The sequence below is a fragment of the Thalassophryne amazonica genome, chromosome 12 (assembly GCF_902500255.1).
Source record: "Thalassophryne amazonica chromosome 12, fThaAma1.1, whole genome shotgun sequence".
NCBI lineage: Eukaryota > Metazoa > Chordata > Actinopteri > Batrachoidiformes > Batrachoididae > Thalassophryne > Thalassophryne amazonica.
In genome coordinates this window covers 52,004,457-52,017,097 of record NC_047114.1, presented here as the reverse complement: position 1 = coordinate 52,017,097, position 12,641 = coordinate 52,004,457, and the positions used below count along the sequence as shown (strand labels likewise).

The window sequence follows — 12,641 nt, the reverse complement described above, 5'->3', positions numbered from 1 at the left end:
ACTCCAACCTGTCCACCATAGCCAAGACCAAAGAGCTGTCTAAGGACACCAGGGACAAAACTGTAGACCTGCACAAGGCTGGGATGGGCTACAGGACAACAGGCAAGCAGCTTGGTAGAAGACAACAACTGTTATGATTATTTATTAGAAAGTGGAAGAAACACAAGATTTGTCAATCTCCCTCGGTCTGGGATTCCATGCAAGATCTCACTTTGTGGGGTAAGGATGATTCTGAGAAAGCTCAGAACTACAACCCCTGGCAAAAATTATGGAATCACCGGCCTCGGAGGATGTTCATTCAGTTGTTTAATTTTGTAGAAAAAAGCAGATCACAGACATGACACAAAACTAAAGTCATTTCAAATGGCAACTTTCTGGCTTTAAGAAACTCTATAAGAAATCAGGAAAAATAATTGTGGCAGTCAGTAATGGTTACTTTATTAGACCAAGCAGAGGGGAAAAAATATGGACTCACTCAATTCTGAGGAATAAATTATAGAATCACCCTGTACATTTTCATCCCCAAAACTAACACCTGCATCAAATCAGATCTGCTCGTTAGTCTGCATCTAAAAAGGAGTGATCACATCTTGGAGAGCTGTTGCACCAAGTGGACTGACATGAATCATGGCTCCAACACGAGAGATGTCAGTTGAAACAAAGGAGAGGATTATCAAACTCTTAAAAGAGGGTAAATCATCACGCAATGTTGCAAAAGATGTTGGTTGTTCACAGTCAGCTGTGTCTAAACTCTGGACCAAATACAAACAACATGGGAAGGTTGTTAAAGGCAAACATACTGGTAGACCAAGGAAGACATCAAAGCATCAAGACAGAAAACTTAAAGCAATATGTCTCAAAAATCGAAAATGCACAACAAAACAAACGAGGAACGAATGGGAGGAAACTGGAGTCAACGTCTGTGACCGAACTGTAAGAAACCGCCTAAAGGAAATGGGATTTACATACAGAAAAGCTAAACAAAAGCCATCATTAACACCCAAACAGAAAAAACAAGGTTACAATGGGCTAAGGAAAAGCAATCGTGGACTGTGGATGACTGGATGAAAGTCATATTCAGTGATGAATCTCGAATCTGCATTGGGCAAGGTGATGATGCTGGAACCTTGTTTCGTGCTGTTCCAATGAGATTTATAAAGATGACTGCCTGAAGAGAACATGTATATTTCCACAGTCATTGATGATATGGGGCTGCATGTCAGGTAAAGGCACTGGGGAGATGGCTGTCATTACATCATCAATAAATGCACAAGTTTACGTTGATATTTTGGACACTTTTCTTATCCCATCAATTGAAAGGATGTTTGGGGATGATGACATCATTTTTCACAATGATAATACATCTTGCCATAGAGCAAAAACTGTGAAAACATTCCTTGCAAAAACACACATAGGGTCAATGTCATGGCCTGCAAATAGTCCGGATCTTAATCCAATTGAAAATCTTTGGTGGAAGTTGAAGAAAATGGTCCATGACAAGGTTACAACCTGCAAAGCTGATCTGGCAACAGCAATCAGAGAAAGTTGGAGCCAGATTGATGAAGAGTACTGTTTGTCACTCATTAAGTCCATACCTCAGAGACTGCAAGCTGTTATAAAAGCCAGAGGTGGTGCAACAAAATACTAGTGATGTGTTGGAGCGTTCTTTTGTTTTTCATGATTCCATCATTTTTTCCTCAGAATTGAGTGATTCCATATTTTTTTTCCCCTTTACCGTTACTGACTGACAAATTTTTTTTTCCTGATTTCTTATAGTGTTTCTTAAAGCCAGAAAGTTGCCATTTGAAATGACTTTAGTTTTGTGTCATGTCTGTGATCTGCTTTTTTCCTACAAAATTAAACAACTGAATGAACATCCTCCGAGGCCGGTGATTCCATAGTTTTTGCCAGGAGTTGTACACAGGAGGACCTGGTCAATGACCTGAAGAGCTGGGACCACAGTCACAAAGATTCCATTAGTAACATATGATGCTGTCATGGTTTAAAATCCTGCAGGGCAGCAAGGTCTCCCTGCTCAAGCTAGCACATGTCCAGGCCCATTTGATGTTCACCAGTGACCATCTGGATGATCCAGAGGAGGCATGGGAGAAGGTCATGTGGTCAGATGAGACCAGAATAGAGCTTTTTGGAATCAACTCCACTTACCATGTTTAGAGGATGAGAACAACCCCACGAAAGCCATCCCAATCATTAAGCATGGGGGTGGAAACATCATACTCTGGGGGTTCTCTTCTGCAATGGGGACAGGACGACTGCACCATATTGAAGGGAGGATGGATGAGCACATGTATTGAGAGATTTTGGCAAACAACCTCCTTCCCTCAGTAAGAGCATTGAAGATGGGTCATGGCTGGGTCTTCCGGCATGACAATGACCCCAAACACACAGCCAGGGCAACTAAGGAGGAGCTCCGTATGAAGCATTTCAAGGTCCTGGAGTGGCTTGGCCAGTCTCCAAACCTGAACTCAATAGAAAATCTTTGGAGGGAGCTGAAACTCCAAACCTGAAAGATTTGGAGAAGATCTATATGGAGGAGTGGACCAAAATCCTTGTTGCAGTGTGTGAAAACTTGGTCAAGAACTACAGGAAATGTTTGACCTCTGTAATTGCAAACAAAGGCTACTGTACCAAATATTAACATTGATTTTCACAGGTGTTCAAATACTTATTTGCAGCAGTAACATACAAATAAATTATTTAAAAAAAATCATACATTGTGATTTACTGATTTTTTTTAGATTATGTCTCTCACAGTGGACATGCACCTAAGATGAACATTTCAGACCCCTCCATGATTTCTAAGTGGAAGAACTTGCAAAATCGCAGGGTGTTCAAATACTTATTTTCCTCACTGTATATATACACAAATTTTTTTCCGTATTTGTATGCATGTGAACGCAGCTTAATGAAAAGAACTTATGGCGTTGAGTTATAGTCACAGTATATCTATATTTAACTGCGACATAACGACTTTAAAATAGACATTTGTTTTACATAGTTACTCTAAATTAAGGCTATTATACAGTTCATTTTATTGCTTCTGTTTAACAGGTGCCATAACTGGCTCAAGGCACTCTCTCCACCCTTAGTAATGGCCTCCGTGCGGTATGCTGCTAGTCACGTGATGTCCATTCCAGGTCTATATTTCCATGGTTTTCATTATCGGATTAGCTTTTCAGATAACTGTGAAAACCATCATCAGACCAGTTATCTGCTGATAAGTTTTGGGCCGATAATTTTTAGACTGCTAATATATTTTTGCAGACGTGGTGAATAAAGCTTAACAGATACAAACATTTATTAACTCTAAAATCAGTTGAGTACCTACCTGTTAAATGTTTTGTAGTAGATGTGCAGTTCTATTCTCTGCAGACAGAGGAGAGCTAGTTACAGAAGAAACCGCTCTATCCTCTGCAAGCAAAGAAGAACTGGTCACAGAAAAGAAAAAAGTTAATTTCTTTTGACCCCATAATGATACACTGGCAAATCACCCAAGTCATCCAGAGGCATACAGTTTTAACTTATGGTTAAAATTGTAAGCAAACTCATTTTGGACAAGTTATTTAAATTAACATCATGCCTGAACTTTTTTAAAGTGAAAATATCAGATGTAGGTTTTAGTTTTAAAGTAATGCACTAATTGTGAAGGTTTTAGTGTAGACATGCTGTGTCCCGGTGCATTATGGGTAATCTCAGTACATTCACGACAGAAGAAATGCATTTGAGTCGCTCTGATCAGGCTCCACATGGACAACAGCATTAAACTCTTTGTATATTGTACTTAAAACTCTCGTGAATATGTTCTCTTGGTTTATAGACATTGTTATTGTGTTTGTTTTATGTAAAAATGCCAAAAGAAGCCCAGGTTGCTTCTCCATTATTTTCAACTGGAATCTTTGCAATCGATTCCTGTTTGCAATAGCACAGAGAGCTCAGTCGCATTCATTCCTCATGAGCCAAACTGCACTCCGAGATTGTCATGGTTCTCCTCAAGAATGAATGAACTGAGCTGAGTATTATTATTTTCAGGCATGCAAGGCATTTATTCTTCTTTGCCTATTGCAAGGGGGGGCAAAAACATAGATTTGCGTCTGTGCATGCGTGCTTGCAGCCATTACACTCTGTCACCATGATAAATCATCAACTGCATTAAGTGTTGCATTCATATCAGCACATGTGGTCTGAACCAAATTGTTAGCTTAATTCACGTGTGAGCACTCTGCTACTCTCGTGACTGAGTTAAAAGGAGCTCAAGGTGTGTTAATCAAAACCTTCTCACTGCCGTAGCTTACACACGTGCCCGAAATAGTGACAATTTAATATGTATGTGCTTTCATACGTTCACAGAAGTGTGTCACTTACAGTGCCCTCCAAACATATTGGAACACTTGGTATTTCACACATTTTAATTACTGTATGCCATTTCAAATACAAAAAAGAAAAAAAGAAAAATAAAGGCATTTGCAAAACCGAAAAGTCTGTTTGTTAAATTGTGATTCAGGTCGACAACCATGTGACCGTGTAACAGGGCCCCATTCCCAGTAGATGGGTCAAAATGCATAGAACACTGCCATCTACTGGATTTGTGGACAATCTTTCACGACTGCAAGGGATATCAAGAAGAAGTAGAAGAAGACCCAAATGTCATCAATAATTTTTTAATACTTTTCATGCAGCCAAGTCTGGAGTTAAAGAGCCATTGGCAGGCAGGTAGTGCACTTCAATAAGCATTTATTTCTGACATACAGACATGTGCATAATTAAGTTTCCCCAAAGTCACAAAATGCAAACAAATTGTAATATGAAATTACACTACTTGTAGAGTCACATATCTTATGCATCATGATATGCATCATTACAGGAGATGAGTGCATTATCCCAGCCATAATATGCAGAATACAGAGAGATAATCTAAAGCTTTCATTGTTCCACAAATATTTGCCACAATTTTGGAAAAATGAAATTGCAATGAAGTCATTAGCAAGTCATAAAATGACCTCACAGCCCAGAAAACACATTTTGGTGTATCTCTTTTTAAATAGAAACTTACATCTCTCAGTGTGCATCAGCCATCTGATGCTGTTCATTTTATCATTTACCAGACTTTTTGAAAAGCTTGTCGTTATTCTGTATTGCTTAGTATATAATTTTTTCTCATCTCCCTTTTGGATTGGACCTTTTGCACTTCCTCCCTATTGATTATTAAATGAGATAAATGTGTCACCATGGTTTTCAGATAACAGTATTTCTGTTAAGCACAGTGTGGAAGAACACCAAAAAAAAAAAAAAAAGAAGCACAGACTGCTGTTTTAATTATGTGATTAGTAAAAGTAGGCACAACATTGATTATTACCATGTACATAGGCAAAACAACAATAGCAAGGTACTGTTTTAGCTAGTGTGTGTGCGTGTGTGTGTGTGTGTGTGTGTGTGTGTGGTTGTGGTGGGGGGGGCAAAAAAAAGGGTTGGACGGATTTCCTTCAAACTGGGAATTTACTTGTATTGTTAATCTTTGGTTTATCTTTGGTCAAAGATCAAGGAAAATGTGATGTGAAGAAAAAAACCTTTTTCATATATCTCAACAACCAAGAAGATTAGATGGATGATCTGAAGTGTATATTTATCAGCAAAATGAAAAATAAATAAATAAAATGAAAAAAAAAATTTTGGTCAGAGAGTGCATGAGGTATGCCCTCGTCTTTGGGAAATATGACAATATGATAATATAACCATTTCATTAACTGTTGAACATGCTGTGGCTGATCATTAGGCAGTTAATAAGGGTGAGGTTCATGGGTTTATCCAGTTCTGCATTCACAAATGAAATAATGACCTTGAAAAGTCAAAATCAGCCATTTGCAAACTCATGTGAGGTTATCGGATATATATTTATCTGTGACCTTGAAAGGCAGGTCAGGGCAACCCATGTCCAAGGTCCTCCTATGAGGCACCTATACACCACGTTTAATGGGCCTGCTGTCATTTCTTCTCAAGTTATCATGTTCACAAGCTCTGTGACGGGTGTTAAAACAATCACTATGTATCTTCCCTCTTTTATCTAGTGGGGCATAAAAGTTTGTGATTGACTGGTATGATAGGCTACATGAGGAATTCACACAGAATTCATATGATGAAGTCATACATAGTCAAAAGCACCATTACAAACATGCATACATTTTTATTTGTATATTTATACTATGGTGTGTAGAATGCATAGGATATGCATCAGCCCTCTGATGCCTTTCATTGATGTGTGTGCAAACACGAAAAAAAGACCTACCTGATTATACTTCAGATCATCAGTTGGAGACACATATGCTCCTCTGTGTAATGTTGAAGACCCACCGGATATCTGGCCTGCAGAGACAGTGAGGTCAGATGAAATATTTAAAAAAAAAGCACAGGATTGTGCTTTTGCACCTACTGTAGCTGATTTATTTTTCAACAGTACAATGAGACTGTTAACTCAGGACAGGTTAGTCTTCACCACTTCTCTCATACAACCTTAAATTAGAAAAAAGATGGCATGGTGTGGAAAATAAAAAAACAACAACCCTGCAGTGATTCTTACATTTATTTGACTTTTGATTGAACTGTATAAACCAAAGCTATTTTTTTTGTGGTTAACCTTTTCATTATATCTCATATATTTAACCAGGTATAAGCCTTATTGAGATTAAAAATCTCTTTTCCAAGAGTGACATTGCCAAGAAGGCAGCACAACAACATTGGCACAAAGAGACATAATATGCAATATGTCTGTACACACACACACACACACACACACACACACACACACACACACACACACACACACACACACACACACACACACACACACACACACACACACACACACACACACACACACACACACACACACACACACACAAATGCCATCACAAAAACATTTAAAAGCAGTCACACTGACCAAGAGAATTTTCCTCTTGATCCCTCATAACTTAAATTTGTTCATATACATCTGTTCCTGCATTTAAGACCTACAACACATTCCAAAAGCAGTTGGAACACTAAAGCATTTACCACTTTGTAATGTTGCCATGATTGCTCACAACACTTAGAAGATATTTTGCTACTGAGGATGCCAAGTCATGAAGCATTTCAGGTGTTATCCAGTATCCTTACCCTCTACATCTGCAGCCGTGCCTTTGTAATTTGTGCAAAATGTGGTTTTATATTGCATCGTTAAAAAATGTATGGATGTCTCTGAAAAGATGGCATCTTGAAGGCATCATATGTTGCTCTAAAATCTCAATGTACTTTTCTGCATGAATGGTGCCATCATATCAATAGTGACACAACCTCATAGCTTGACAGACCCTGGCTTTTGGCCTTGTCGACAGTCTGGATGGTCCTTTTCTTCTGGAGCACACAATGTCCATTTCTTCGAAAAACCATCTGGAATATTGATTCATCTGACCACACTGTGTTATGATTCAATCGAGATGCCTCTGAGCCCAGAGAAGTCGATGCTAAGGCTTAAATCTTTCTTTGTTTGTTTGTTGCATAATATAGGTTTAAGTGACATTGGTAAATATAACTCCATATTGTAGTGCTTGACAAAGGTTCCCCAAGGTCATCCTTTGCCCATGTGGTTATATCAGCTATTGAAGAATGATAATTCTTAATCCAGTGCCACCTGAGGGATTGAAAAATCACAGATTCTCATTTTTAGGCTTGTGTCCTTGCCCTTTACTTGCTGAAATTCCTTCAAATTCCTTGAACCATTGAACTGTAGAGGAAGAAATATATAAATCTTTTCCAATCTTTCTTTGAGGAACATTGTTTTTAAAAATTTCAATAACTTTCTCATAGATTTGTTTATAAACCTTCTTTTGGAATGTGCTGCAGGCCTTAAATGCACGAATGGATGTATATTAGAACAATAAAATGAATCTGACCCCACAAAACCTGAAATATATTTGATGGGCTCCCCCCGTGACTCTTGAATGAAGTAAGTGTGTATTGAAAATGAATGAATTTTTACAATGAAATAATCTCTTTCCTTTATATCTGCTTCTTTTGAGAGATAATTAGCAAGTACAGTGATGTGTCTTACCACCTTTATGCTGATGGCATCCAACTGTACTGTTCTTTTAAGACCACTGAGTTCTACAAATTACACTATGTAACACAATTTTTGTTCCTGGCTTCTAAGTGTTATATTTCAACTGCTTATGTATAAAGTCTATGGAAAAATGACTACATTCAGCACAAACTTTGATTTTATTTTATTTTTTACGTTCTAGAAAGTTCTAAAAGTTTCTTGAAATTTCTAGATAATTCTGGAAACTTCTAGAAAATTCTGGACAGTTCTATCAGTTAAAGAATATTCTAGAAGACTACTCAGTAGTAGTGAAGGCGAATCGAGAAAATTCTTGAAAACAGACAAATTTGAAAATATCATTGTCCTGATCACAGAAGCAAAGTTTCTGTGGAATAACAGCTATTTTCTATTTATTTAAGGCATAACAGGTTAGAAAAACACACTGTGTACCCAGGAACAAAACAAAAATAAAAATTTGTTACATAGTGTTATCTTCCTTAACTAACATCCACCAGTGGTTAAGTGATAATTACTTACAACAGAATTCTGAGAAAACAGAAACTCTAACTGATGCCCCTGACAATGTCATTCCTCAAATAAAACAGCACATAGATCCTTTAGATTCTTCTGTTCAGACCTATGTGTGGAACCTAGGTGTTATTTTTGATTCTGCGATGTACTTGGAGCATCACTCTAAACAGTTAATAAAAGCTGTTTCTTTCATCTCCGCAATATCCCACCCCAGCAACCACCTGTTTGACCTACTACCCTCCGGCCTACGGAATAGGTCAATCAAAACTAGGACAAACACACTCAGGGACAGCTTTCTCCCCAGAGCGATCACTGATCTGAACAATAACAAATCACTCTAATCCGCACCTTCAAGTTTCTTGTGCAATATCTGTAAATCATGTGCAATATTCCCATGCAATATGATTCCACGTTTTACATTACTTAGTACACATTTCATTTTATCTTGTGTTTATATTAGTTGTACATATACTCTGAATAATTTACTGTTAAACTTCACTATCTTTTATTTGGCTAACAATTACTCGCACCACGGAATGCACCTTTTTGGAGTTGCACCCAAATCTCGTAATGCAAATTACAATGACAATAAAGGCGATTCTGAATATTTCTAAATTGATTATTCATGCTTTTATATCCTCACATCTGGACTAATAGTGTTTTACCTGTCTAAAGAAGAGGCTGTTAAACTGCAGTCATCCAGAACTCTGCTGCACAGATTTTAAGTGGAACACACAAACGGGCCTATATCATGCCTGTTTTAGCCTCCCATTACTGGTTACCTGTGAGTTTAGTACACATTTTAAAATCTTGACCCTAACTTTCAGAGCCTTGCATGGCCAAGCTCATCCCTACATCTCTGACCTGCTACAGCTGCACACTCCGACCCGCAGTCTGAGATCAGCAAGACACATGTTAGGGCACCTCACACATAACACAATGTTGGGTGAAAGAAGCAGAAACTGGAAGAAAATCCATAAAAAACAAAACAAAATGGGGAACCACGAAACATTCCACCTGCTGTTGGGAGGGACGCATGGTGAGACCGGCATATCGCGATACCACGGTGACGATTTTGTGCATGTTCGTGTTCGCACGCACGAACAGAGTGCGAGCACGTGCAAAGTCTTGCATACAGCAGCGAGCAAAAAAATAAAAAAAACACAACAATTTATAATACTTAATTCCAGTTATTATAGGCACATTTAGCCTCTGCCTAAACATACACCAGGAAGTAATGAAATGATGTGGATTACTGTTCTCCCTCTTATGTTTTACATGAATGACCTGATGCGCTTCTCTCATGAAGAGCCGGCTCCCATGTCATTATGAGCCAGCTCCCTGTCATGAACACATCAGCCGGCATGGCGTGTCCAGCGTGCAGTGATCTGCTGCAAATATGATATGTGTTTTAATTATTACAATGCGGGGAAATCCCACAGATACCTGCGCCTCGCAGGGGCCACCTCACTGTAAAGTTATGCAATGTCATATTCTTCAAGCCACCACAGGTGTCCGGCTGTGACTTGCGAGCACAGATATCTGAACAGCTGCCAGTCACTGGGACACGCCCCCTTTTGTCTGCAGACCTTGCCAGCTCACAGATAAAAAGGCTCACTATCTGTTCCTTTATTCTGTGATTCTTATGTATTATTATTATTTTTTTGTCCTGATGTCTTTTTAATTTATCACCTTGTGTGCACAGTCAGGTCTAGCTGACAGTTGGCGGTCAGCTGACATGCGCCTTATATCCACAGCAAAGTGTATGAGCAATGCAATCACACATGAATGAGTTCATGCCTTTACCCTTATTTGTTTTATTTCATTTCCACTCTTTCTGTCTGTCATGTAAACTACAATTTACGTGATGGAAGTGACATCAGGCTTCACACCGTGCCGCACGCACAGATGTTGGCCGGTTCTCGAGTCATGAGGGCGTGAGCGCCCACCCGCACATGTGCATTATGTGTTCACAAATTAAGTTGCAGTACACAGCGGTTAGCTGTCCCAGCAATGCAATGCGCTGGACTGGACTTACTTACTTTACTTACAATTAAAATAAATGCAAGAATCATTGCAGGGGGTTTTTGTTCAGGTCGTGATATTCCCCATTTTTCATACCGCCCCAAAGTATTTGACTTGCCATTGTAATTACTTTTACAAGTGTGGAATAGCATCTGTAAACAGTAACTCCATAAAACTAAAAACTAAAAAAAAAAAATTAAAAATCACATTCGAATTTACCAACACTGCTCACAGCTTTTTTCGATTATCAAGTTTTCCCTTTTAGCCCGATGTCATTGCTGCAATAAATACAAAAAACTTTTTAGGATTGTGTTTGGAGGGTCTGGGGTCAAATCACAGCTTGATTTCCAAAAAGCTTCTTAATGATAAGACGATAGAAGAGTCAATCTTACAAATTTTTTCAAGCTTAAGGCACCTCATAATGTGAGATGCTCATAAAAATGCTTGTGGATTTATAAGTGCCTACAGACTGCCTAGAGAAACCCAGCATCATCAGAAGAAGCTGCAGAAAAAACTCACACTGCATTATTTATTCATAGATTTTGCTAATTCAGTTACATCTTATCAGTTTTTGTTTATTTCCTTTCCCTTCTCAGCCACCACTGTCAGAAATATTATGATAACAGAGTACTTTAATGTGACACTAAAATGAAAATTTACTTTGAAAGTTCTTGCTTTTTGTCCATACTTTAAATTATTGCTATTTACATCACATATATGCTAACTGAAGATGTTATTCTATATTTATACTCAACAATCCCTTCCTGTTTCCTTTGCCAAATGGAAACAAATATATATTTTTGACAATGTGGGGTACAGTATCAATCCAATCAAGTCAAACAAGTAGAAGTGGCCTCTGTGGCCAATAGTTTTGAAAATGAAAGAAACTGACAACAGGATCATTTTAAGTTACATGTAACTTCAGTCACCCATGCTTCTAATTTCTATCTTCCATTTAGCTCCTGCTAAACATCCAATAGGTGGCAATATTCAGCAGGTGGCAGACAGGTCAATGGCACATTTCAGCAAACAAACTTGCTTTTAGGATTGAGCTGGTGCATCAGAGGGGTTTTTTCCCCAATAAGTTCATCATTATATGTCTGTTTAGTCTGGCAAGTTATAAGAAGACAACATTTATTGTTTGTGAGTTACCGTGTTAACAAATTGAATCAATCAATCAATCAATTTTTTTATATAGCGCCAAATCACAACAAACAGTTGCCCCAAGGCGCTTTATATTGTAAGGCAAGGCCATACAATAATTATGTAAAACCCCAACGGTCAAAAACGACCCCCTGTGAGCAAGCACTTGGCTACAGTGGGAAGGAAAAACTCCCTTTTAACAGGAAGAAACCTCCAGCAGAACCAGGCTCAGGGAGGGGCAGTCTTCTGCTGGGACTGGTTGGGGCTGAGGGAGAGAACCAGGAAAAAGACATGCTGTGGAGGGGAGCAGAGATCGATCACTAATGATTAAATGCAGAGTGGTGCATACAGAGCAAAAAGAGAAAGAAACAGTGCATCATGGGAACCCCCCAGCAGTCTACGTCTATAGCAGCATAACTAAGGGATGGTTCAGGGTCACCTGATCCAGCCCTAACTATAAGCTTTAGCAAAAAGGAAAGTTTTAAGCCTAATCTTAAAAGTAGAGAGGATGTCTGTCTCCCTGATCTGAATTGGGAGCTGGTTCCACAGGAGAGGAGCCTGAAAGCTGAAGGCTCTGCCTCCCATTCTACTCTTACAAACCCTAGGAACTACAAGTAAGCCTGCAGTCTGAGAGCGAAGCGCTCTATTGGGGTGATATGGTACTACGAGGTCCCTAAGATAAGATGGGACCTGATTATTCAAAACCTTATAAGTAAGAAGAAGAATTTTAAATTCTATTCTAGAATTAACAGGAAGCCAATGAAGAGAGGCCAATATGGGTGAGATATGCTCTCTCCTTCTAGTCCCCGTCAGTACTCTAGCTGCAGCATTTTGAATTAACTGAAGGCTTTTT

General features: G+C 38.7%; 1 protein-coding gene across 9 annotated transcripts in view; it reads right to left on the bottom strand.

The window, feature by feature from the left end:
- ctnnd2b (catenin (cadherin-associated protein), delta 2b) overlaps positions 1 to 12,641 on the bottom strand; it is a 638,149-nt gene that overhangs the window by 6,473 nt on the left and 619,035 nt on the right. For all 9 annotated transcript variants that reach the window (XM_034183535.1, XM_034183537.1, XM_034183540.1 and 6 more), the window contains one exon: positions 6,302 to 6,378. In XM_034183535.1, the coding sequence (XP_034039426.1) occupies positions 6,302 to 6,378 (77 nt within the window). The remainder of the gene's footprint in view (positions 1 to 6,301; positions 6,379 to 12,641) is intronic.